This window comes from Triticum urartu, chromosome 1A (genome assembly GCF_056163025.1).
Source record: "Triticum urartu cultivar PI428250 chromosome 1A, HENAU_Tu73, whole genome shotgun sequence".
Classification (NCBI taxonomy): domain Eukaryota; kingdom Viridiplantae; phylum Streptophyta; class Magnoliopsida; order Poales; family Poaceae; genus Triticum; species Triticum urartu.
In genome coordinates, this window is record NC_141873.1 from 543,537,036 (window position 1) to 543,563,538 (window position 26,503).

General features: G+C 47.5%; 1 protein-coding gene and 1 long non-coding RNA gene across 7 annotated transcripts; one reads left to right on the forward strand and one right to left on the reverse strand.

Moving 5' to 3' along the window:
* Positions 1-169: 169 nt before the first annotated feature.
* LOC147992433 (uncharacterized) lies at positions 170-861 on the forward strand. The gene is made up of 2 exons (XR_015615334.1): positions 170-317; positions 452-861. It is a non-coding gene; the product is annotated as an uncharacterized LOC147992433 (long non-coding RNA).
* A 21,185-nt stretch (positions 862-22,046) lies between these two features.
* Positions 22,047-26,048, reverse strand: LOC125530980 (pentatricopeptide repeat-containing protein At2g17210-like). 6 transcript variants are annotated; one of them, XR_015609254.1, is made up of 4 exons: positions 24,005-26,048; positions 23,782-23,845; positions 23,074-23,690; positions 22,047-22,411 (listed from the first exon to the last, which is right to left on the reverse strand). XR_015609254.1 is itself a non-coding variant. In XM_048695399.2 (2 exons), the coding sequence occupies exon 1, from the start codon at positions 25,989-25,991 to the stop codon at positions 24,006-24,008; it is 1,986 nt and encodes a 661-aa protein (XP_048551356.1). In that variant the 5' UTR covers positions 25,992-26,048; the 3' UTR covers positions 22,047-22,411; position 24,005. The 6 variants fall into 6 exon arrangements, 1 of the variants encoding a protein (XP_048551356.1); XR_007293030.2 differs by having other exon boundaries at positions 23,761-23,845; XR_015609255.1 differs by lacking the exon at positions 23,782-23,845.
* Between the last annotated feature and the right edge of the window lie 455 nt (positions 26,049-26,503).

Consider the following 26,503-nt stretch of genomic DNA (forward strand, 5'->3'; position numbering starts at 1 on the left):
ATTCGGTGCTTGTTATTATTATTATTATTATTGTTGTTGTTGTTGTTGTTGTTGTTGTTGTTGTTGTTGTTGTTGCATTAAAGGATGGGTACCGACGACATACAAACTCCCTTTTTAGGAGTAGAGATTTTAGGAGTAGAGAAGATTAAAATCACACCCTCTATATAAAACCTCGGCCAGAGGGATCCATGGCCATTGCCTCTCAATTCTCATACTTCATTTGAATTCCAGAAGTTGAAGAACAAACATGAGAGGGAGCAGTCTGGTGTGCGTGGCTACTCTCTTGTTCGTCGGGTGCCTTGCTGTGGTGGGACAATGTAAGCATAACACCGTCTTATCATTATTTTACATACATACATACATTGATGCCTTCAAATCTACAATTGTTGTAGAGGCATATGTACTGGCCGTACATTGTTGTGTTCTAACATGCATATTGCCGATGTGATAGGTCGTCTTGTGGCTACAAGAAGCAACCAAGAACATCCTCATGCCAACATAACGGCAAACGCTACCGCCGTGGATTCATCGCTGAATGAAAGCAAAATCACGTTGAAGTGGTGTGTGAGGAGGGACTGCGATCATCCAAAGGACCCGTTCGTCTGGAAAAACTGTTACTGCTGTGTCACGCAGCCGGGCAGTCCGTGTTGGCGTCATGTGAATGAATGCCAAGCAAATTGCCCATCGTGTCATCCTGATTGCCCGCCTGCATCAGCAATCGAGCTACACGCATAAATGAATGTATGCGTACTTGCGTCGTTAGTAATTTTATAAAGCTGGCCCGGGAAAGTCTTCATCAAATAAAGTACGTAGTGTGCTGCTCATGACCTCATTCATGTACGCAATATATATTTCACTCTAGTCTATCTATCTGTATATATATTTCAGGTTTGCATCATATCACACAGTAGACCGAATATATGCAACTTGTTTGCGGACAGTATATTATTTGCTTTGTCGCCGGATGTACGAAAACAAGGTGGTCATGGAGAATGATCCATGAAAAGTACTCCTATAGTATTATTTTTGAACTGCGATCCATGGAAAGTTATTCGGCCGGCGCTTCTGGCTGGACCGAGAGTCAGATTCCCATGCATGTTCGCGCAGTCATCTGCATATTTGAAATCGTTATATCCTGACCATCACTTCTCTTGGTGTCCACCTCAACCAAGCCAGTGCCCTCCCCCAGTTCCATCTGTTAGCCATAATCTTGACATGCAAGATTCGCGCGAAGAGGCAGGAGTGCTGTCCGGGTCATGGGTTAGTGGCCGCTGTGGTACGTGCATGGAGTCGGCTGCATGAAAGTAGTATAGTCAGTTGTGTGGGCATGCATGCTAGCCGCTGGCCAGGTCGTGTGTTACCGTTGGAGAAAATGATACTCGCGCGTGCATGCATGGCTGTTTGTTGCATGGCCGGTCGGATGCTGCGGACAGATTCCAACGAAGTTAGCCGGCCGTGCGTACTACTCCCTCCGTTCCAAATTACTCGTCGGAGGAAGTACGTGGGTAAGTAGCCGACTGTGCCGTGCGTGTGCTATTTAAGCAGAGAAGATGTAGTTCCAGTTGGCCGAGGAGTAGTAGCGGGAGTTATTCTTTAGATCTTGTACACTGCAAGGTGTTTAGAGGAGGAACTGTTTGTATATTTGTCATATTTTGCTTATTTATACATGATAGACACTTAGTTAGTCTTTCTTTCTATAAAAATAGGCACCGTTGCTTTAAAAAGTTTGATTTATCTTTCTAAGCATCTTCCTAAGCACCTAGCAGTGTTAAAGGCCTTAGGCATGTGTAGTCTCCCATGTATCTTGGTGTGAGTCGGAATAAAGTGAGGAGAAGATAACGGCTTATGTCATCGGTACGTATGGCGCCACAAATACTCGTATGCTCAAATTCATATCGAGTTTGTCTCTTTCCGTCAGGCGTTCATGTCGCTCGGGGCTGCTCGGCTTTCGTCGCCGGAGGGTAGCTCCAACATCCTCTGTTGCAAGCAATCAGCTTGAGATCACTTAGCAGGTTATCGAGCTAGTTTACCAGCGGACAGATCAGCGGAGGCACTGTTCGTGTATCTGCCATTGCTTACACCGCAATTTCATTGTAGAGGGAGACTGCATTTCTTCGAAAAAGGAATTATACCAGGTCACTACATCAAGCTATGTACACACTTATTTTTATTAAATTATTCAACAGAGTCTGATAGAACAAAGGAAAACGTTTAAAGTCAGCGTGCCGGCCAAACTTTCGGCCGGATCGCGCGTCACGCTGGCTCCAGCAAAACCACCCACTGCGTAGGACGTGTGCACGTGGTGGGCCTTGCACAACCGCCCTCTCTCTTATCCTTATCCTTTCCCTGGTCTTTCCTTTTGTCTTTCTTCTACCTCCAGCCATGACATGTTCTGTTGTCTACAGCCACGATTTTTCTCTCTCATCCACGCTGCTCACGAACCACTGCAAGCTTCCCTCACCGGCGGCCATGTTTGCTGCGACCAACAGCTGCCGGTGGTGGAGAGGGAGGGCTCCGGTGCTACAACCTGTAGTTTTTTGGCTGCAACCGGAGTCTGAAGATGCTGGAACCAGAGGCCACGCTTGCTGCAACCAGTAGCTGCCGGCGACAAAGACGACGAGCTCCGGACAAGAGAAATCAGATGTTACAACCAGTGCACATCGGAGCTACAACCGTCAACGCCAAATGCTACGCCTGGTGGCATTTTTTGTTGGAACCCGAGGAAGAATGGGCTTCGATGGACGTGTGTCAGAGCTGCAACCAGTACTGTAAAATGCTACATCCAGCAACCAAAAAAGCTACATCCTGCTTTGAAAAAAGCTTCAATGGATACGGGATAGCTGAAGGTCGGCCACCACACAGCGCAAAAAGCTGCAACCGGCAGCGAGAAAGCTACAACCGGCTTCAAAAAAAGTTTCAAACAGATACGGGGTAGTTGGAGGTCGACCACCGCACAGCCGAAAAAAGTTGCAACCGGCCACGAGAAAAGCTATACAAGCCGCTTCTAAAAAAGCTTCAAACAGAAAATGGTCGCTAACAATGGCGAGCGGCAAACGATGAAGCTGCGTGACGGTGCTGCAATGGGCGCATGACAAGCTACGACAGCGGCCGATGGCGATGCTGGAACCCTCACCCCGGAGGTGCTGCAACCAAGGGGTGTGAGACACATCGAGATGCAAAGGCGGAGCTGCATCCGGGGAGCGGCACCGGCGAGCGGCGACGGTGAGCAGCCCCGACAAGCTGCAGCGCCCCGGCGAGCTGCGACGGCGAGCGGCCCCGGTGAGCTGCAACGGGGCGGCCAAGGGCGACACCGGGATGCTGACCTGTGGATTTCTTTCTTTTTTTTGTTCTCGCGCACATCTAGAAGGGAGGAAGACGACCTGGGTCGCAGGGGCAATCTCGCGCGTTTATGCGGGTAGATCCGACGCCTGGCAGCAGACCGGCCCAAATTTGGGCCGGCGCGCCAGCGCCTAACAACGCCCAAATCCATATATCAACCCAAAGCCAATTTTTGACGATCTCTGTCGCTACCCCTACTAGTTTGATGATGTGCACTGACGCACCAACGCACACCATCAAATCTGATGGCCTCACCAAGCCAACCTACACCGAGTCGAGAGCACCAAACGGTGTAGCAGACCCTTAGCGCACATCGCATGTGCACCCCCTAGAATGTGCCGCCACCACGACGCCAGATAGCGCCACCATTCCACGGGCGTCCATCAACATGCCTCCCTCACCGATGTCGATGCGCTAGAAGCTACACCGCTCCACCTTGGCCACCGTGCGAGTGAAGGAAATATGCCCTAGAGGCAATAATAAAGTTATTATTTATTTCCTTATATCATGATAAATGTTTATTATTCATGCTAGAATTTTATTAACCGGAAACTTAGTACATGTGTGAATACATAGACAAACAGAGTGTCACTACTATGCCTCTACTTGACTAGCTCATTGAATCAAAGATGGTTAAGTTTCCTAGCCATAGACATGAGTTTTCATTTAATTAACAGGATCACATCATTAGAGAATGATGTGATTGACTTGACCCATTCCGTTAGTTTAGCACTTGATCGTTTTAGTTTACTGCTATTGCTTTCTTCAGGACTTATACATGTTCCTATGACTATGAGATTATGCAACTCTCGAGTACCGGAGGAACACTTTGTGTGCTACCAAACATCACAACGTAACTGGGTGATTATAAATGTGTTCTATAGGTGTCTCCGATGGTACTTGTTGAGTTGGCATAGATCGAGATTAGGATTTGTCACTCCGATTGTCAGAGAGGTATCTCTGGGCCCTCTCGGTAATGCACATCACTATAAGCCTTGCAAGGAATGCAACTAATGAGTTAGTTGCGGGATGATGCATTACGGAATGAGTAAAGAGACTTGCCGGTAACGAGATTGAGCTAGGTATTGAGATAACGACAATTGAATCTCGGGCAAGTAACATACCGATGACAAAGGGAACAACGTATGTTGTTATGCGGTTTGACCGATAAAGATCTTCGTAGAATATGTAGGAGCCAATATGAGCATACAGGTTCCGCTATTGGTTATTGACCGGAGACATGTCTCGGTCATGTCTACATAGTTCTTGAACCCGTAGGGTCCGCACGCTTAACATTCGGTATTATGAGTTTATGTGATTTGATGTACCGAAGGTAGTTCGGAGTCCCGGATGTGATCACGGACATGACGAGGAGTCTCGAAATGGTCGAGACATAAAGATTGATCTATTGGACGACTATATTCGGATACCGGAAGTGTTCCGGGTGATTTCGGAGAAACCTGGAGTGCCGGAGGCTTACCGGAACCCTCCCCCCCCCCCCCCCCGGAGAAGTAATGGGCCACATGGGTTGTAGTGGAGAGAGAGGGCCGGCCAGGGCATGCCGCGCGCCCCCTCCCCCCTCTGGTCCGAATTGGACTAGGGAAGGGGGGCGGCGCCCCCCTTTCCTTCTCCCTCTCCTCCTTCCTTTCCCCTTCCTAGTAGTAGTAGGAAAGGGGAGTCCTACTCCTACTAGGAGTAGGACTCCTCCTCCTGGCACACCCTGCAAGGGCCGGCCGGCCTCCCCCTTGCTCCTTTATATACGGGGACAGGGGGCACCCTAGGACAAACAAGTTGATTGTTCCAAGTCGTGTGCAGTGCTCCCTTCCACCATAATCCACCCCGATCATATCGTAGCGGTGCTTAGGCGAAGCCCTGCGTCGATTGCAGCATCATCACCGTCATCACGCCGTCGTGCTGACGGAACTCTCCTGTGAAGCTCTGCTGGATCGGAGTTCGTGGGACGTCATCGAGCTGAACGTGTGCTGAACTCGGAGGTGTCGTACGTTCGCTACTTGGATCGGTCGGATCGTGAAGACAAACGACTACATCAACCATATTCTCATAACGCTTCCGCTTATGGTATGCACGGGTACGTGGACGATACTCTCCTGTCTCGTTGCTATACATCACCATGATCTTGCGTGTGCGTAGGATTTTTTTTTGAAATTACTACGTTCTCCCAACAGTGGCATCCAAGCCAGGTTTATGTGTAGATGTTATATGCACGAGTAGAACACAAAGGAGTTATGGGCGTGGGCATATACATATTGATTGCCGTCACTAGTTGATTCTTAATTCAGCGGCATTGTTGGATGAAGCGGCCCAGACCGACATTACGCGTACGCTCATGCGAGACTGGTTCTACCGACGTGCTTCACACACAAGTGGCTAGTGGGTGTCTGTTTCTCCAGCTTTAGTTGAATCGGATTCATTGAACAAGGTTCTTTCTGAAGATCAAAAAGCAATCACTATACCGCGTTGTGGTTTTTGATGCGTAGGTAAAAACGGTTCTTGCTCATCCCATAGCAGCCAAGTAAAACTTGCAACAACAAAGTAGAGGACGTCTAACTTGTTTTTGCTAAGCATGTTGTGATGTGATATGGTCAAGACATGATGCTAAATTTTATTGTATGAGATGATCATGTTTTGTTAAAGTTATCGGCAACTGACAGAAGCCTTATGATTGTCTCTTTATTGCATAAGATGCAAGTGCCATGTAATTGCTTTACTTTATCGCTACGCGATAGCAATAGTTGCAAAAGCAATAGTTGGCGAGACGACCATGTGACGCCACATTGATAGAGATCAAGATGATGGAGATCATGGTGTCATGCCGGTGACGATAGACATCATGACGGTACTTTAGAGATGGAGATCAAAGGCGCAAGATGATCATGGCCATATCATGTCACATATTTTTTTAAACTTTTTTTGTTGTTTCCTTATTTTAATTTGAACTTATTAGTTATTCTAAGAATGAGAATCTGAGGTTTTTATAAACTTTGAACTTCTCTGTTATTTTAATTTGAACTTCTTAGCTTTATTCTTTCGTAACGAGGAAAATCGAGTTTTTTGAACTTCTTTGTTTAAAATTTTGAACTTCTTGGTTTTTATTTTTTAATAATGTGAAAAATCTTATTTTTTATTGACATCGAACTTCACCATTTTTTAAATTTGAACTTCTTAGTTTTATTGGTTAGTAACAGGGAAAATGCTTTTTTATATAAACGTGATACCGCGCCATTATTTTAATTTGAACTTCTAGTTTTTAGAGAGGGAAAATCAGCTTTTATATAATCTTTTGAAATGCGCCTCTTTTTAATTTGACATTCTCTGGGTTTCTTTACAAACGGGGAAAATCCGTTATAAAGATTTTTGAACTGCCTTTTTTAACTTCTTGCTCAATTTTTTTAACTTCCAAATTTGTCTTTTAGATATTAAAAACATCATTTTTTTAATGTTGACCTGCTTCGGTTTTTAAATTTGAACTTCTTATAGAATTTTGTCGTGACATTTTATGCATTTTTTGCTTTTCGGTGAAATGGCTTAGGCGGTCCCTTTTTCATTTGATGGTTTTTCTTCTGTACCACGTGAACTTCGGAATTTCTCAAACATGAACTTCGCGTGCTATTAATTTTTTTTCATGAAACTCCATATATTTTATTCTTTGAATTCCATGATTTTTTTTTGTTTACATTTTTTGTTTAAACTTCGAAGTTTGTTACATCTGAACTTTCGAAATCACACCTTTTTACACACACATTTTCCCTTGGTTCCAAATGTGCAAAAACAATAGGAAAATTTGGGTCAATTCTCATAAGCAATAGGACAAACATTTAGAGGGCATCCATAATAGTTTTTTTGTTCTATTTTGTTCGACTTGCCAGGAGTAACTTGCTCGGCCTGACATGGGTTGTCTACAACCACGAGTTATTTTCGTCATATCTCGAACTTTGAAAAATGAAAACAGCGATGACTGTATCTCACATAGTGTCAAAACAAACAAAAAAGATGAATGTGTCTCACAGAGAGCACAACAGAGCATTGCGGCCAGTGCAGAACACACATCGCACGCGCACTAAGAGGAGGGCCACCGGCTTGAGCGTAAGATGCATCAGAACATGGATTGCCGGAGTTCTCGCCGTAGGCAAGAGCAAGGCAGGGGTCTCCAAGCACGCATCCGTCTCATCACCCTTTTTCTTCTTCCCCTCAAAATCCCTTTTTTGTCTTCCTTCATCAGAATGGAGCCTGGTGTCGCCGGCGAGGATCTCACGGCCGCGGGGGGAGGGAGCTTGTGGAGGACCGGAATGGGTGGGTGTGCTGCAAGAAGTGGTTGCAGCACGATGGCATGGGGCCACTGGCAAAAGGACAAGAAGTTCAGAGCGGCAGGGCTGTAAGGTCACCTCCTCCATTGATGCGCTTAGAAGCGGGAATCCGCGGTGAGTTATGGTAGGACGTGGTGCAGAGGCATCGCGGCAGGAGAAATCCATGGCATCAAGGAATAGGCGACGGGAACAGGAGACGGTTGGAGGAGGCTGGCAGTGCGAGATCTTGGATGCTGGCGGTGCCACGGGGTGCTGGTAGGGGGACGGCCCTGGTTTCCATTGGGGCCCGGCGATGCGCGGGGCGGCGGTTGGCACGCTGGGGCAGGGGGTTGGCGGCGGCGGGTGGCGCGCTGTGGCCGGGGGTGGGCGGCGACGTGTGGCGCGTTGGGGCCGGGGGTGGGCGGCAGCGGGAGGCAAGCTGGGACCGGCGGCGGGAGGTGCGCTGGGGCTGGTGGTGGGCGGCTGCGGGAGGCGCGTTAGGGACGGCGGTGGGCGGCGGCGGGAGGCGCGTTGGGGCCGGCGGTGGGCGGCGGCTGGAGGCGAGCTGGGGCCAGCGGTGGGCGGCGGGTGTGTTGGAAATATGCCCTAGAGGCAATAATAAATTAGTTATCATTATATTTCCTTGTTCATGATAATCGTTTATTATCCATGCTATAATTGTATTGATAGGAAACTCAGATACATGTGTGGATACATAGACAACACCATGTCCCTAGTAAGCCTCTAGTTGACTAGCTCGTTGATCAATAGATGGTTACGGTTTCCTAACCATGGACATTGGATGTCATTGATAATGGGATCACATCATTAGGAGAATGATGTGATGGATAAAGACCCAATCCTAAGCCTAGCACAAGATCATGTAGTTCATATGCTAAAGCTTTTCTAATGTCAAGTATCATTTCCTTAGACCATGAGATCGTGCAACTCCCGGATACCGTAGGAGTGCTTTGGGTGTGCCAAACGTCACAACGTAACTGGGTGGCTATAAAGGTACACTACAGGTATCTCCGAAAGTGTCTGTTGGGTTGGCACGAATCGAGACTGGGATTTATCACTCCGTGTAAACGGATAGGTATCTCTGGGCCCACTCGGTAGGACATCATCATAATGTGCACAATGTGATCAAGGAGTTGATCACAGGATGATGTGTTACGAAACGAGTAAAGAGACTTGCCGGTAACGAGATTGAACAAGGTATCAGGATACCGACGATCGAATCTCGGGCAAGTATCGTACCGCTAGACAAAGGGAATTGTATACGGGATTGATTAAGTCCTTGACATCGTGGTTCATCCGATGAGATCATCGTGGAACATGTGGGAGCCAACATGGGTATCCAGATCCCGCTGCTGATTATTGACCGGGGAGTCATCTCGGTCATGTCTGCATGTCTCCCGAACCCGTAGGGTCTACACACTTAAGGTTCGGTGACGCTAGGGTTGTAGGGATATGTATATGCAGTAACCCGAATGTTGTTCGGAGTCCCGGATGAGATCCTGGACGTCACGAGGAGTTCCGGAATGGTCCGGAGGTAAAGAATTATATATAGGAAGTGCTATTTCGGGCATCGGGACAAGTTTCAGGGTCACCGGTATTGTACCGGGACCATCGGAAGGGTCCCGGGGGTCCACCGGGTGGGGCCACCTGCCTCGGGGGGGCCACATGGGCTGTAGGGGGTGCGCCTTGGCCTATATGGGCCAAGGGCACCAGCCCAAAGAGGCCCATGCGCCTAGGGTTCATGGAAGGGAAGAGTCCCAAAGGGGGAAGGCACCTCCTAGGTGCCTTGGGGAGGAGGGATTCCTCCCTTTGGCCGCACCCCCTAGGAGATTGGATCTCCTAGGGCCGGCGCCCCCCCCCTTGGACTCCCTATATATAGTGGGGAAAGGAGGGCCTCTAGACCACGCCTTTGGTGCCTCCCTCTCCCTCTCCAACACATCCTCCTCCTCCATAGAGCTTGGCGAAGCCCTGCCGGAGTACTGCAGCTCCATCACCACCACGCCGTCGTGCTGCTGCTGGAGCCATCTCCATCAACCTCTCCTCCCCCCCCCTTGCTGGATCAAGAAGGAGGAGACGTCGCTGCTCCGTACGTGTGTTGAACGCGGAGGTGCCGTCCGTTCGGCGCTAGGATCATCGGTGATTTGGATCACGACGAGTACGACTCCATCAACCCCGTTCTCTTGAACGCTTCCGCGCGCGATCTACAAGGGTATGTAGATCCACTCCTCCCTCGTTGCTAGATGACTCCATAGATAGATCTTGGTGACACATAGGAAAATTTTGAATTTATGCTACGTTCCCCAACAGTGGCATCATGAGCTAGGTCTATGCGTAGTTTCTATGCACGAGTAGAACACAAAGTAGTTGTGGGCGTTGATTTTGTTCAATATGCTTACCGTTACTAGTCCAATCTTGATTCGGTGGCATTGTGGGATGAAGCGGCCCGGACCGACCTTACACGTATTCTTACGTGAGACTGGTTCCACCGACTGACATGCACTAGTTGCATAAGGTGGCTAGCGGGTGTCTGTCTCTCCCACTTTAGTCGGATCGGATTCGATGAAAAGGGTCCTTATGAAGGGTAAATAGCAATTGGCATATCACGTTGTGGTTTTTGCGTAGGTAAGAAACGTTCTTGCTAGAAACCCATAGCAGCCACGTAGAACATGCAAACAACAATTAGAGGACGTCTAACTTGTTTTTGCAGGGTATGCTATGTGATGTGATATGGCCAAAAGGATGTGATGAATGATATATGTGATGTATGAGATTGATCATGTTCTTGTAATAGGAATCACGACTTGCATGTCGATGAGTATGACAACCGGCAGGAGCCATAGGAGTTGTCTTAATTTATTTATGACCTGCGTGTCAACATAAACGTCATGTAATTACTTTACTTTAATGCTAACCGTTAGCTGTAGTAGTAGAAGTAATAGTTAACGAGACAACTTCATGAAGACACGATGATGGAGATCATGGTGTCATGCCGGTGACGATGATGATCATGGAGCCCCGAAGATGGAGATCAAAAGGAGCAAAGTGATGATGGCCATATCATGTCACTATTTGATTGCATATGATGTTTATCATGTTTATACATCTTATTTGCTTAGAACGACGGTAGTAAATAAGATGATCCCTCATTAAAATTTCAAGAAAGTGTTCCCCCTAACTGTGCACCGTTGCGAAAGTTCGTCGTTTCGAAGCACCACGTGATGATCGGGTGTGATAGATTCTTACGTTCGAATACAACGGGTCTTGACGAGCCTAGCATGTACAGACATGGCCTCGGAACACATGCGAAACACTTAGGTTAACTTGACGAGCCTAGCATGTACAGACATGGCCTCGGAACACAAGAGACCGAAAGGTCGAGCATGAGTCGTATAGAAGATACGATCAACATGAAGATGTTCACCGATGTTGACTAGTCCGTCTCACGTGATGATCGGACACGGCCTAGTTGACTCGGATCATGTAATCACTTAGATGACTAGAGGGATGTCTATCTGAGTGGGAGTTCATAAGATGAACTTAATTATCCTGAACATAGTCAAAAGGTCTTCGCAAATTATGTCGTAGCTCGCGCTTCAGTTCTACTGTTTAGTTATGTTCCTAGAGAAAATTTAGTTGAAAGTTGATAGTAGCAATTATGCGGACTAGGTCCGTAAACTGAGGATTGTCCTCATTGCTTCATAGAAGGCTTATGTCCTTAATGCACCGCTCAGTGTGCTGAACCTCGAACGTTGTCTATGGATGTTGCGAACATCTGACATACACATTTTGATAACTACGTGATAGTTCAGTTAAACGGCTTAGAGTTGAGGCACCGAAGACATTTTTGAAACGTCGCGAAACATATGAGATGTTTCGAGGGATGAAATTGGGATTTCAGGCTCGTGCCCACGTCAAGAGGTATAAGACCTCCGACGATTTTCTTAGCCTGCAAACTAAGGGAGAAAAGCTCAATTGTTGAACTTGTGCTCAGATTGTCTGAGTACAACAATCGCTTGAATCGAGTGGGAGTTGATCTTCCAGATGAAATAGTGATGGTTCTCCGAAGTCATTACCACCAAGCTGCTTGAGCTTCGTGATGAACTATAATATATCAGGGACATATATGATGATCCTTGAGATATTCGCGATGTTTGACACCACAAAAGTAGAGATCAAGAAGGAGCATCAATTGTTGATGGTTGGTGAAACCACTAGTTTCAAGAAGGGCAAGGGCAAAAAGGGATGCTTCATGAAACGGCAAATCAGCTGCTGCTCTAGTGAAGAAACCCAAAGTTGAACCCAAGCCTGAGACTAAGTGCTTCTGTAATAAGGGGTATAGTCACTGAAGCAGAACCACCCTAGATACTTGGTAGATGAGAAGGCTGGCAAGGTTGACAGAAGTATATTGGATATGCATTATAATGTGTACTTTACTAGTACTCCTAGTAGCACCAGGTTATTAGATACCGGTTCGGTTGCTAAGTGTTAGTAACTCGAAACAAAAGGCTACGGAATAAACGGAGAATAGCTAAAAGGTGAGATGACGATATGTGTTGGAAGTACTTCCAAGGTTGATCAAATATCGTACGCTCCCTCTACCATCGATATTGGTGTTTGCGTTGAGCATAGACATGATTGGATTATGTCTATCGCGATACGGTTATTCATTTAAGGAGAATAATGGCTACTCTGTTTATTTGAATAATACCATCCCGATCGTAGTGATACACATGTTCATGCCAAAAGATATAAGATAGTAATGATAGTACCACCTACTTGTGGCACTGCCACGTAAAGTCATATCGGTATAAAACGCATGAAGAAGCTCCATGTTGATGGATCTTTGGGCTCACTCGTTTTTGAAAAGTTTGAGACATGCAAACCATGTCTGTTGGTGTATATGCATGAAGAAACTCCATGCAAATGGACCGTTTGGACTCACTTGATTTTGAATCACTTGAGACATGCAAATCATACCACATGGGCAAGATGACTGAAAGCCTCGTTTTCAGTAAAATGGAACTAGAAAGCAACTTGTTGGAAGTAATACATTTTGATGTGTGCAATCCAATGAGTGCTGAGGCATGTAGTGGATATCGTTATGTTCTTACTTCACAGATTATTTGAGTAGATGTTGAGTATATTTACTTGATGAATCACGAGTCTGAATTATTGAAAGGTTCAAGTAATTTCAGGGTGAAGTTGAAAGATCATCGTGACAAGAGGATAAAATATCTATGATATGATCATAGAGATGAATATCTGAATTACGAGTTTGGCATAGAATTAAGACATTGTGGAAATTGTTTCACAACTAATACAGCCTGGAACACCATAGTGTGATGGTGTGTCCGAACATCATAACTGCACCCTATTGGATATGATGCATACCATGATGTCTCTTATCGAATTACCACGATAGTTTATGGGTTAGGCATTAAAGACAACCACATTCACTTTAAATAGGGCACCACGTAATTCCGATGAGATGACACCATATGAACTATGGTTTAGAGAAACCTAAGCTGTCATTTCTTAGAAGTTTGGGGCTGCGACGCTTATGTGAAAAAGTTTCAGGCTGATAAGCTCGAACCCAAAGCAGATAAATGCATCTTCATAGGACACCCAAAACAGTTGGGTATACCTCCTGTCTCAGATCCGAAAGCAATAAGGGATTGTTTCTAGAATCGGGTCCTTTCTCGAGGAAAAGTTTCTCTCGAAAGAATTGAGTGGGAGGATGGTGGAGACTTGATGAGGTTATTGAACCGTCTCTTCAACTAGTGTGTGGCAGGGCACGGGAGTTGTTCCTGTGGCACCTACACCAATTGAAGTGGAAGCTTATGATAGTGATCATGAAACTTCAGATCAAGTCACTACCAAACCTCGTGGGATGACAAGGATGCGTACTACTTCAGAGTGGTACGTAATCCTGTCTTGGAAGTCATGTTGCTAGACAACAATGAACCTACGAGCTATGGAGAAGCGATGGTGGGCCTGGATTCCAAAATGGCTCGAGGCCATATAATCCGAGAGAGGATCCATATATGAAAACAAAGTGTAGACTTTGGGAGAACTACTTGTTGGTCGTAAGGCTGTTAGGTACATATGAATTTTAAAAGGAAGACGGACAATGATGGTAGGTATCACCATTAAGAAAGCTCGACTTGTCGTTAAGATGTTTTCCGACAAGCTCAAGGAGTTGACTGCGATGAGACGTTCTCACTCGTAGCGATGCTAAGAGTCTGTTGGAATTATATTAGCAATTACTGCATTATTTGTGAAATCTTGCAGATAGGATGCCAAAAACCATTGTTTCCTCGACGATTTTTGAGGAAAGGTTGTATGTGATACAACCGGAAGGTTTTGTTAATCCTGAAAGATGCTAATAAGTATGCAAAGCTCCAACAATCCTTCTAAGGACTGGAGTAAGCATCTCGGAGTTGGAATGTATGCTTTGATAAGATGATCAAAGTTTTGGGTGTATACAAAGTTTATGAGAAACTTGTATTTCCAAAGAAGTGAGTGGGAGCACTATAGAATTTCTGATAAATATATGTTGACATATTGTTGATCAGAAATGACGTAGAATTTCTGGAAAGCATATAGGGTTATTTGGAAAGTATTTTTCAATGGAAAGCCTGGATTAAGCTACTTGAACATTGAGCATCAAGATCTATAAGGATAGATCAAAACGCTTAATGGTACTTTCAAATGAGCACATACCTTGACATGATCTTGAAGGTGTTCAAGATGGACCAGTCAAAGAAGGAGTTCTTGCCTGAGTTGTAAGGTATGAAGTTAAGACTTAAAGCTCGACCACGGCAGAAGAAAGAGGAAGGACGAAGGTCGTCCCTATGCTTTTGTCATAGGCTCTACAGTATGCTATGCTATGTACCGCACCTGAAATGTGCCTTGCCATGAGTCAGTCAAGGGGTACAAGAGTGATCCAAGAATGGATCACAAGACAGCGGTCAAAGTTATCCTTAGTAACTAGTGGACTAAGGAATTTTCTCGATTATGGAGGTGGTAAAAGAGTTCGTCGTAAAGGGTTACGCCGATGCAAACTTTGACACTAATCCAGATTATTCTGAGTAGTAGACTGGATTCGTATAGTAGAACAGTTATTTGGAATAGCTCCAAATAGAACGTGGTAGCTGCATCTACAAGATGACATAGAGATTTGCGAAGTACATACGGATCTGAAAGATTCGGACCCGTTGACTATAACATCTCTCACAAGCATAACATGATCAAACCCAGAACTCATCGAGTGTTAATCACATGGTAATGTGAACTAGATTATTGACTCTAGTAAACTCTTTGGGTGTTAGTCATATGGGGATGTGACCTTGAGTGTTAATCACATAGCGATGTGAACTGGATTATTGACTCTAGTGCAAGTGGGAGACTGTTGGAAATATGCCCTAGAGGCAATAATAAATTAGTTATTATTATATTTCCTTGTTCATGATAATCGTTTATTATCCATGCTATAATTGTATTGATAGGAAACTCAGATACATGTGTGGATACATAGACAACACCATGTCCCTAGTAAGCCTCTAGTTAACTAGCTCGTTGATCAATAGATGGTTACGGTTTCCTAACCATGGACATTGGATGTCAATGATAACAGGATCACATCATTAGGAGAATGATGTGATGGACAAAGACCCAATCCTAAGCCTAGCACAAGATCATGTAGTTCGTATGCTAAAGCTTTTCTAATGTCAAGTATCATTTCCTTAGACCATGAGGTTGTGCAACTCCCGGATACCGTAGGAGTGCTTTGGGTGTGCCAAACGTCACAACGTAACTGGGTGGCTATAAAGGTACACTACAGGTATCTCCGAAAGTGTTTGTTGGGTTGGCACGAATCGAGACTGGGATTTGTCACTCCGTGTAAACGGAGAGGTATCTCTGGGCCCACTCGGTAGGACATCATCATAATGTGCACAATGTGATCAAGGAGTTGATCACAGGATGATGTGTTATGAAACGAGTAAAGAGACTTGCCGGTAATGAGATTGAACAAGGTATCGGGATACCGACGATCGAATCTCGGGCAAGTATCGTACCGCTAGACAAAGGGAATTGTATATGGGATTGATTAAGTCCTTGACATCGTGGTTCATCCGATGAGATCATCGTGGAACATGTGGGAGCCAACATGGGTATCCAGATCCCGCTGTTGGTTATTGACCGGAGAGTCATCTCGGTCATGTCTGCATGTCTCCCGAACCCGTAGGGTCTACACACTTAAGGTTCGGTGACGCTAGGGTTGTAGGGATATGTATATGCAGTAACCCGAATGTTTTTTGGAGTCCCGGATGAGATCCCGGACGTCACGAGGAGTTCCGGAATGGTCCGGAGGTAAAGAATTATATATAGGAAGTGCTATTTCGGGCATCGGGACAAGTTTCGGGGTCACCGGTATTGTACCGGGACCACCGGAAGGGTCCCGGGGGTCCACCGGGTGGGGCCACCTGCCCCGGGGGGGCACATGGGCTGTAGGGGGTGCGCCTTGGCCTATGTGGGCCAAGGGCACCAGCCCCAAGAGGCCCATGCGCCTAGGGTTCAAGGAAGGGAAGAGTCCCAAAGGGGGAAGGCACCTCCTAGGTGCCTTGGGGAGGAGGGATTCCTCCCTTTGGCCGCACCCCCTAGGAGATTGGATCTCCTAGGGCCGGCGCCCCCCCCCCCTTGGACTCCCTATATATAGTGGGGAAAGGAGGGCCTCTAGACCACGCCTTTGGTGCCTCCCTCTCCCTCTCCAACACATCCTCCTCCTCCATAGAGCTTGGCGAAGCCCTGCCGGAGTACTGCAGCTCCATCACCACCACGCCGTCGTGCTGCTGCTGGAGCCATCTCCATCAACCTCTCCTCCCCTCCCCCTTGCTGGATCAAGAAGGAGGAGACGTCGCTGCTCCGTACGTGTGTTGAACGCGGAGGTGCCGTCCGTTCGGCGCTAGGATCATCGGTGATTTGGATCACGACGAGTACGACTCCATCAACCCCGTTCTCTTGAACGCTTCCGCGCGCGATCTACAAGGGTATGTAGATCCACTCCTCCCTCGTTGCTAGATGACTCCATAGATAGATCTTGGTGACACGTAGGAAAATTTTGAATTTATGCTACGTTCCCCAACAGGGTGGCACTGACAGCGGGAGGATTGGGGCAGAGAGCAGTGCGAGAGGTGGCGGTGGTTGAAGGTCATGACATGGTGACTGGGCCGATCAGAGTGGTTTGATGGACCGGTCAGGTTGCTTGTTTTGTGTTTTCGGATCTCGGAAACATGTGATCGGGCCCTTATAGGGCTGACTGTGATCCAAATAACTATTCTGTTGTTATATATATATATATATATATATATATATATATATATATATATATATATATATATATATATATAGGGATTGACTATTCGTCACTCTGGGTGATGAATAGTTATTCTTCATCATCCTCTATTTTACCATCAGTGGACTCTAATTTTACGTTATGTAAATTTTGCCTTATTTCCAAAGTAAAAAGAGACTATAAGAAAATATATAATCGTCGAAAAAAATATTTTATGTGATGTAAAATTACAAATGTAAAAACATAATGTAAAATACACATAAACTGTAAATTTTCTTGTCTTATGACCTATATTTTTTTTCTTATGCCAAATTTTACGTTGTGAATCAATAGGAATGTAACTATTTGAATTCCAAACGTAATTTAATTATGAAATGATCATAAGATTACCTCGGATGAAGAATAACTTATTCTGCACCCTGGGTGATGAATAGTAACACTATATATATCGCTTTGTATATATATATATATATATATATATATATATATATATATACACACACACAAAGCGATATTATTTTAGTAATCTAAAACAACTTATATTCGTTTTTTTCGTGAAAAACATCTCATATTTGTTGACAGAGGGAGTAGTAAATTATCATATCAAAATGTCCCTGCATTTATGGCTATAACAAAATCCAAGATAAATATAATCACAACAATCATTTTTGTGCATGAATAATTCAGTTTTTCTACAATTAGATTATGTGATGCAAATCTAAATCTATATCTCTAATTTCTCTATTGAGGGTAGAAATAGTACACACAATCTCATTGTACAGTTTTGAAACCTTTTTCAAGAAATGAGCAAAACTAAATGGCAATCACATTAAGTTAAAAATTAAAATAGATATGCTTTGGTACACTTTGGCACATCCCTTAAAAAGTTGCACAGATCTCAATCCATTCAGTGGCAGTACAAATTGAAGAGCTAATTTATTGGATCAAAAAGGACAATATGGTCATCTCCCATGCAAGACGATGGTCGCAACAAGCACGTTGAAAAACTCACAGCCTACGGTAGACGCTGGGCGTACCTGCGTGCCACGTGGCCACATTGCCGTACTTGATGGCACCATGACGATACACACGGCTGCAACCCTAGCCACCGCCAAGAGAGGCCAGTCTTCCAGCGCCGTCCTCCGGCGGCCCCTCTCTACCGGCGACCTCGGTCGTTGGTGGTGAGGGGGGTCGCCGGATCCACGTGGTGTGGATCGTTTTTACTCTCTTGTAGTCTAGGTTTTTAGGTTGTTCATCGCTTTGGCTTCGGCGATGGCGATGACAGCGCTGAATAAAGATTCTTCGAATCCTTTTCAACGAGGCCATTGGTCCTATGGTTGGGAATGGATTTGGAAACTAGTCTGTTCAAGTAAGGATGGCGTGGCAGTGGCGGCATCCTCGTGGTGGACAGTGTCCTCGGGCTCCGCCGTTGCGACGGTGTTTGCTCCAGCGTAGGTGCGGAGCTTGGGAGGTAGTCCAGGAGCGGATGCAGATTGTGATCTGCATCGATGACATCTGGAAGACGGAACGTGTTCTGAGTTTGTGGTTCGTGGATGGCAGGTATGGTTTCCTCCTTCGGCGTTTTAGTCGTGGTGGAGTTCCAGATCTGGAGTTCGTGGCGTGTCCGGGTTGTTGCTCCGGTCTGATTCGTTCAACGGCAAAGACTTCACTTTTGGTGAGCCACCTTGGAGGTCCGCAAAGCTGCATATCAGCTATGGAGCTGCATCGAGTTCGGGTGAGGAGGTGATCCGTTATTCTTTTCTTCGGTGGCCGTCGTGGTGATGCCGGGGGCAGATGACGGGCGTTGGTGTCAAACTCAGAGATGTTTTGCTATCTTTTCAGTTTTGTTATGTCAATATTTACGCAACTTGTATTTTGATCTTTATAATATGAATGAGACATGTGTTACCATGTAAAAAAAGACTAAGCAAAGATTTGCTTGAACCGCAGACGGTTGCCTGCATGGCAACACGCCATGCATGTGGGGATTCCGTGGCCGTCACTAATGGCAGCATAATGTCGGCCACCGGGAACCACCCACCTCCATGCATGACGTCGCACTCGCACACATCTATCTGCTGCCGCGTTCATCTTCACAGCCAACGCGGCCTTCACCTCCAAACCCTAGCGGTAGTTCATATTTGAGTGCATGGCCATTGCGCAAGACAGATCTTTATAAATACTATCCCCTCTGTTTCAAAATAAGTATCTCAACTTTATACTAACTCCGGTATAAAATTATACTAAGCTTGATACAGTTATTTTGGGATGGAGGGAGTACATAGTATGGTTATTAGTAAAACGGTATACATATGTGCATGCATTTCAGAGGTTTTTGCTTCTGATGATATTGTTTAATTCCACTCACTCCCACACATGGAGTTTTTGTTGTTGTGGTTCCTTTCGTGGTTGTAAGAGCATCTACATAGCCGGGCGCCCCAAACCTGTCTCAAACGTCCGGGCGGACGGCCGGGTCATAAAAATTCAACTCAGGCGGGCTCCTTAAATAGGCCTCAAACGCCTGGGCTGATCGGCACCCTTCATGTCTAGCCCAAATTTGAGGCGGATATGAAGGCGCCTAAGCGCGCCCGCCACGTCGGACCCGACAGCCCTACCCCACCGCATATTGCATTAAATCCACCAAACCCTTCCTCCTCCTCCCGCCTCCCTCCTATCTTTCCCTTGCCCAAGCCCTGGCCCTCCTCCACCCTTGCTCCCCATCCTCACCACCTGTCCCAATCCGCCGCCCTACATGTCGTCCAACCCGTCCCCGACCGCCACGACGTAGACTGCGTACGCCTTGAAATTGAGAGGGGAAAATCGAGTTGGAGAAGCAAGAGGCGGCGATCAAATGGGAGATCGAGAAGGTGAAGACACTTGGAGAGATCGAGCTTGAGAAGGAAAGGTTGCATCTCGCATGGAAAGCGGAGGGTGTGAAGATCATATGTTGGCGGACGAAACCTCTTGGATGAGCATGCAAAGAAGTGATTTGCGGAAAAGATGAAGGAGATCAACGAGCGTAGGAACTACGAGCGGCGAGGGAGGCTGCGGCAGCAACGGAGCATGTGGGAAATATGCAGGCAGAGCAGGACGCGAGGATGGCCTCGGAGCAGGTGCCATGGATGGCGTCCGACACACACGGACTCTGCCGCCACCACACACACCACCACCATGCATGAGGAACACGAGCGAAGACCGTAGACGACGATTGCGCAGCGTGCTCGGAGGTGTCCCGCGGTTCTATCTGTGGGAGTAATTAACCCAGGGGCTTTTCTAGGCCCCCGGGAACCAGGAGACCACGATCGTTTGATCACTTTGGCCGCGCTAGTAGGCTCCACTCTTTCTTCCTTTTCTTCGTGTATTTGTGTAATATGTACACTGGCACGCCCACAACGTTTTGCACCCTGATGCAAGGGAGACGTTTATACGAAACCTTTTTCTTTTTGTATGAGTGAATCTTTCCTTTTTCGCGCAAACAAGGTGATTAACACAATGCAAGGAGGTGGCTTCATGGCATCAACTGTACATAGCAGCTATCCACACAATTGTAATGTCCTTTCTCTTGGTTATCGTTCGTTTTTCTTTTCGTCCGTTGCCCAAGGGAGGTGAATGTTGTCTCTCATGAATTAGCTAGGCTAGCGGGTTCAATGCCATCCTCATTCCTCAACTCGGTTAGAGAAACCGCTGGCATTCATTGTAAGGTGGCTGGTGGATAATGTAACTGTCTTTTGATTAAGAGAAATAAAGTTACTGAATTTTTAAAAGAAAATCTTACACTCTTGATTTTATGATGTTTTTCCATCGTCCTGTTGAATGCTTATATTTTACTCTCTTATACACTTATTTTCGGATGGTAAGTAATCTCGTCGGTTAATTCATATATAGTCACTAATCATCTAGCACCTGGTACATCAAATCCTGCTGATAGTAACCGGATGTATGCATGGTAACAAATCATTTTTTTTCGTTTGGCTGCGGAAATGCATGGTAACAAATTACACATTCATAATCTGCAGGTACTGCGTACTATTATTCGGTGATGGCCAGCTATAATGCGCTATCACCAAATCGTCATGCATGCATGGAATCCTTTCATTGAAATTATACTACCCTCCATATATATACTGCGGCCAGAGGGATCCATGGCCGCTGCCTCTCACTTCTCATACTTCATTCGGTTCCCAGAAGCTGAAGACCAAACATGAGAGGGGGCGTGTGCATGGTCCCTCTCTTGTTCATCGGGTGCCTTGTCGCGGTCGGGCAGTGTAAGCATAACACCGACCGTCTTATCGCATACATTCTTGCAGCAAATTTATCAGTCTTGCATAAACCGATGCCTCCGGTTGTACCTCTCCGTTTCTTGTTACTCCGTATACTAGGTTTTTCTTAAGTTAAATTTATGTGTTGTGATCTAACAAACACTACATATATTTATATTGTGTGTGATGATATATATGTAGGTGGTCTTGTGGCTGCAAGAAGCAACCAAGAACATGGTGGCAACATAACCGCGAACGCCAGCGCTGTAGATCCGTCGTCGAATGAAAGCAAGCTCACCCTCAAATGGTGTGTCAAGAGGCACTGCGGTCATAGTTGGTTCGTTATTAAAATCTGTCACTGCTGTGCCACGCTGCCGGGCAGCCCGTGTTGGCGTAGTATAGGCGAATGCCAAGCAAATTGCCCAACTTGTGATCCTTATTGCCCGCCTGCATCAGCAATGGAGCTACACGCATAGAGGGATGCATGCTTACACACAGGCGTGCCGTGCCTTGCTCGCCACTATTACTTTCCGTTCCAAATTACTTGTGGCTAGATACATGTTTATCTAGATAAATCTAAAACAAGTAACTCGGCACGGAAGAAGTATTGCATAAAGCTTGATCAGTGTTGTTGAGATGAAACAACGTGCTGGTGTACAGTCTTTTCCACCTACTAGTCCATGTGCAATGAAAAATTATACTCCAGTATGAGTTAATGAACGACCAATTTGGGTAAACCCTGCTGACCTTTTGGCATTGTGTTCTCCCTCGATCGAACCCCCTTATTCGTAGTACATCTATTTACAGAGCAAGTAGTAGTAGTATATAACAAGCAGCTGATGCAAATCAATGTGGTCATGGAGAACAAATCCATAAGAGTTATTCGGCCGGTGCTGCTTCTTCTAACGGGACTGACATGGTCATCTTCATCCTGGAAGTCGTCCCCAAGAAAGCCATCGTGACCATCGCTTCTCTTCGTGCTCGCATCAAACCTCCTTGCAAAGAGCATCCTCCTTGCAAGCACCATCAAGGTTGAGATCACTTAGCAGGTGCTCCACCCCCTTGATTCAGGCTATCGCCACCGTAGTTGCCAGGACCCAGGAGAAGCATTTTTGTATCCACCAGCACCCCCTCTGTAATAAAATCAAACGAACAGCAATTCATCGAGTGCACAGCTATCACATAAGCTGAAAAGTTTTAAACACAAAACCTAGACGACACCAAAAATAAAAGAATGCCCACAGGTCAGCTATACACATACTCCAACCAGTAGAATAAAAGAATGCTTACAGGCCCAGCCAGGAAAAGGGAACATATTAGGAAATGAACCAGCATGGAATGATTATACAAGACCAATCAAGTTACTGACGAAAACCACTCAAATGGATTATGGATATCACAGACGCCTCTGAAACGGAAGTGCTAATATAACATTGTTCCTATTCATAAAATTAGATCAGGGCACAAAAAGAAACAAGCTGTGTAACAAGTGGACATCATTAAAGAGGGACTCATCCAGCTGGTAGCACAAACAACTTGATAACATACCAGCCTCCAGGAAAAAAATACCAAAAAATCTACAGTTCACGGTGTGCAACATTAGACGAACAATAATGAATCGCACCAATTCATTTATTGCACATCTATCACATAAGCTGAAAAGTTTTGAACAGAAAATCTCTATGAGACCAAAAATCATACTGATGTTTAAAAGTCTAACCATAATCTAATATAATGCAATAGGTAGCATACAGTAAACCAGAAGATGACAGGAACAACACTGCTATTCTCTTACCAAAAACGCAGACCAACTGATTGCCACCGGTAATGACACTCGCGATATTTCTATTACTCATCCATCCTTGGAAGAACAAGTTAGGCTATTCAAAAATGACAAATCCATTCAAGTTAGCAACAGCAAGATACCTCCTCGACGGCACCCTCAGGCCCAAGCCCCAAGGTGGCCGACTTTGGCCTCGCAAGCCTCGTCAACCGTTGCGACACGCACGTCTCTGTCCCGCGGACGCAGCACTTTTGGGCACACCGCACTGGAGGTTTGGATCACCGAGAAGTGTGATGTCTACAGCTTCGGCATGCTCCTCCTGAAGATCGTCAAGCATGGTAGTAACCAAGATGTCGATGCCACGCCGAAGAGCAGCCAGCAATGGTTCCTCATGGTCGCATGGACCAGGTACGAAGCTGGCGAGCTGATGGAACTCATGGTGGCAACAGTCCGCCATGAATCGCGTTGCAGAGGGCTGGTGGAGAGGATGTGCAAGGTGGTGTTCTAGTGCGTGCAGCCGAGGCCGTCAATGAGCGTGGTGGTCAAGAACTGAAGATGCTCGAGGGCAAGACGGAGATCACTCCGCCTTCCAACCCATTCCGCAGTATCTCATGGAGCCGGTGGCGAACCTGCAGATGGCAATGGCGAACGATGTAAACACAGCATCATCGGTTTCAAAAAATGTCATCTTGTTTTGACCTTTGGCGTCTCCAGTATTACCACAGAAGAAATGAAATGCAATCCTGCATTTCCTTCCATATGCGTACCCACCCATATCAATCATCTACAGGTCATGAAAGAACCATACTGAGAATTGCACTGAACAAATCCAAAGCACGCACTCAAAATGCACTACAGAATTCAGCCTAATTACTAGCATATACAGTATATTATAGATAACCAGGTTGATAAACATAGATGATGGTGAGGACTTCGTATGTACCTTAATCATGACACTTGTGTGATAATAAGGTAAGATGATGGTGGTTTGGATGTGGAGGAGTAGGCGGCAGCATCTGTTGATGCAGGAGATGTAGCATGGAGTAAACCTGCCCTCTGTCAGGGTGGCATCCATCCCATGACATGAAGCTGTGAGCATTGCACCCCACCTGCACCATGCTGTGTCCGCCAGTCACCCCTACTCCCCTCTCCCTCATCAGCTGTCGCATCCGCGCTGCCGTCTCGCCAGCGCCGGGCACGCCCATCGACATCAGGTACCCCGCCGCATTGCCCGGCTCCAACTCCAGGACGCGGCAGGCAGCATCACGTCCAACACTCGAGTCGCTGCTGTAGCCTCTGCAGGCGCTTAGCAGCGCACTCCAGGCTGCTGGACTGCTGCTGGTGGATATCCTCTCCTCGATGACCCTAGCGGCCCCCTCAAGGTCCCCTGCACGCGCGAGCATGTCGACGACGCACGATAGGTGCTCCACCTGTGGCTCAACCGAGTGTGTCGCCGTCATCCTCTCGAAGCAGGCCACGCCCTCCTCTACCAGACCTCCGTGCGCGCATGCCGACAGCACGGCCAGCATCGTGACACCGTTCGGCATGATGTCCCATTCCTGCTCCATCCTGTCGAGGAGGGCGAGGGCATCACGTGCGCGGCCATTCATCCCCAGAGCGCCAATCATGGAGTTCCAGGTGAGCACGTCCCTTCGCGGCATCGCATTGAACACCCTCGTCGCCGCAGCCAGGTTGCCGCATTTACCATACATGTCCACCAGAGCGTTGCTGACGTCCCGCTCCAAGGCTAGCCCACTCCTGAGCGCCATGCCGTGGGCGCATCTCGACGCTGCCATCTCCGCACAGTCTGCGCATGCCTCGAGGACGCTCAGTATGGTGACCGAGTTGGGCGTCTCCCCGGCCTCCCTCATCACGACGGCGCACGCGATCGCCTCGCCAGGCCGGCCATTGTGGACGCATCCAGCGATGACGGTGCTCCACGTGACGATGTTCCTCTCAGGCATGCCGCGGAACAGCCTGACCGTGTGCTCAAGCAGGCCGCACTTGGCGTATGCGTCCAGCAGGGCGTTCAACAGAGGCAGGCCTGTCGAGGACAATAGGAGCCCCCTCCTCACGGCCGCGGCATGGACAGACCGGCACCACATGGCCTGGCCGCCCTCGAGCCTCTTGCACAGCTGAAGCAGCACCACCAACGTCGTCTCATCGAAGCCGATGTCGCTGCCCTCTTTCAGCAAGGACGAGGAGGAGGCAAGAAGGTCTAGCGCGTCGGTGGCACGGCCGGTGCGCGCGAGTCCGGAGAGCATGGTGTTCCAGGACACCACGTTCCTGCTCAGGGTCATGTCGAACACCTTCTTGGCGGACTGCAGGTCCAGGCACCTGGCGTACATGTCGACGAGCGAGTTGGCGACGAAGACATCGCAGCCCTGCAGCCCACGGCGCTCCATGAGGGCGTGCAGGGAGGCCCCGAGCGCCAGGTCCTCGAGCTCGGCGCAGGCGCGGAGCGCGACGACGAGGACGACCCCGTCCGGCTCCGGTGCGTCGTCGCCGCCAGCGAGCATGTCCCTGAACATGCACAGGGCCTGGGAGGCCGAGCCCCCCGCGAGGTGTGCCCGCATCATGGAGGTCCAGGATGCGACGTCCCTAAGAGGCATTTCGTCGAACAGCTTCGCCGCGGCAAGGGAGTCGCCGGATGTTGCGTAGGAGGCGAGCAGCGAGTTGGGGACGGTGCAGCCCCCCGGGCGGAAGTAGGCCGTCTTGAGGAGGCAGGCGTGCACGGCGGTGGTGGGGTGCGGCGCGGGCGCGGGCGCGCGGCGGAGGAGGGCGAGGAGGGTGGCCGGCGTGGGCGGGAGGTGGGCTGCGTTGTAGGTGACGGGGGTCGAGGGGCAGCAGAGGTGGGCGACGGCGAGGTCCGGGACTGCGGCGCCGAGGCTGCGCCGCACCGCCGCCGCTGCTGCCGTTCCGATTGCCATTCCGACGGACAGAGAGACAAGTGTAGCAGAGACGGACGCAGCAGCATAGCACAGGCCTTTCTGTGCACCGTCGGATCTCATTTCCATGGCTCGAGTTAATTGCACGGAAAGAAAGTACCACATCGTTGTAACGGGTATCACTAGTCACCTTTTTTCATGTCAGTAACATCTATGCGCCTAATTGTTGCAAAATGGTCTCAACATGGTATAATCTCGTATTGACATTGTATTTGATCGCACGGCCCCACCTGTCAGGTGACACACTGGCCAACCAGCGCGTGCCGCTTCGCTGACTAGGACGAGGCCGACTCGGTCAGTGTAAATGGCTGGGCTGGGTCGAACCAAGCCGCCCACCTCACTCTCGGCCTTGAATCCAGCCTCGCCCTCCTCTCTCTGATTCGCTATCGGCCGCCGCACAGTCCACCATCACCGCCACCCCGCCATGGTGTATGAGGACGAGAGTAGCAACGACTACTCTAGCCTGTTGTACATCAACTCCTCCAACAACGGCA

Bases quoted from the DNA above. Each gene is read 5' to 3' on its own strand.
- LOC125530980 (XM_048695399.2), bottom strand. From the start codon at position 25,991: ATGGCAATCGGAACGGCAGCAGCGGCGGCGGTGCGGCGCAGCCTCGGC.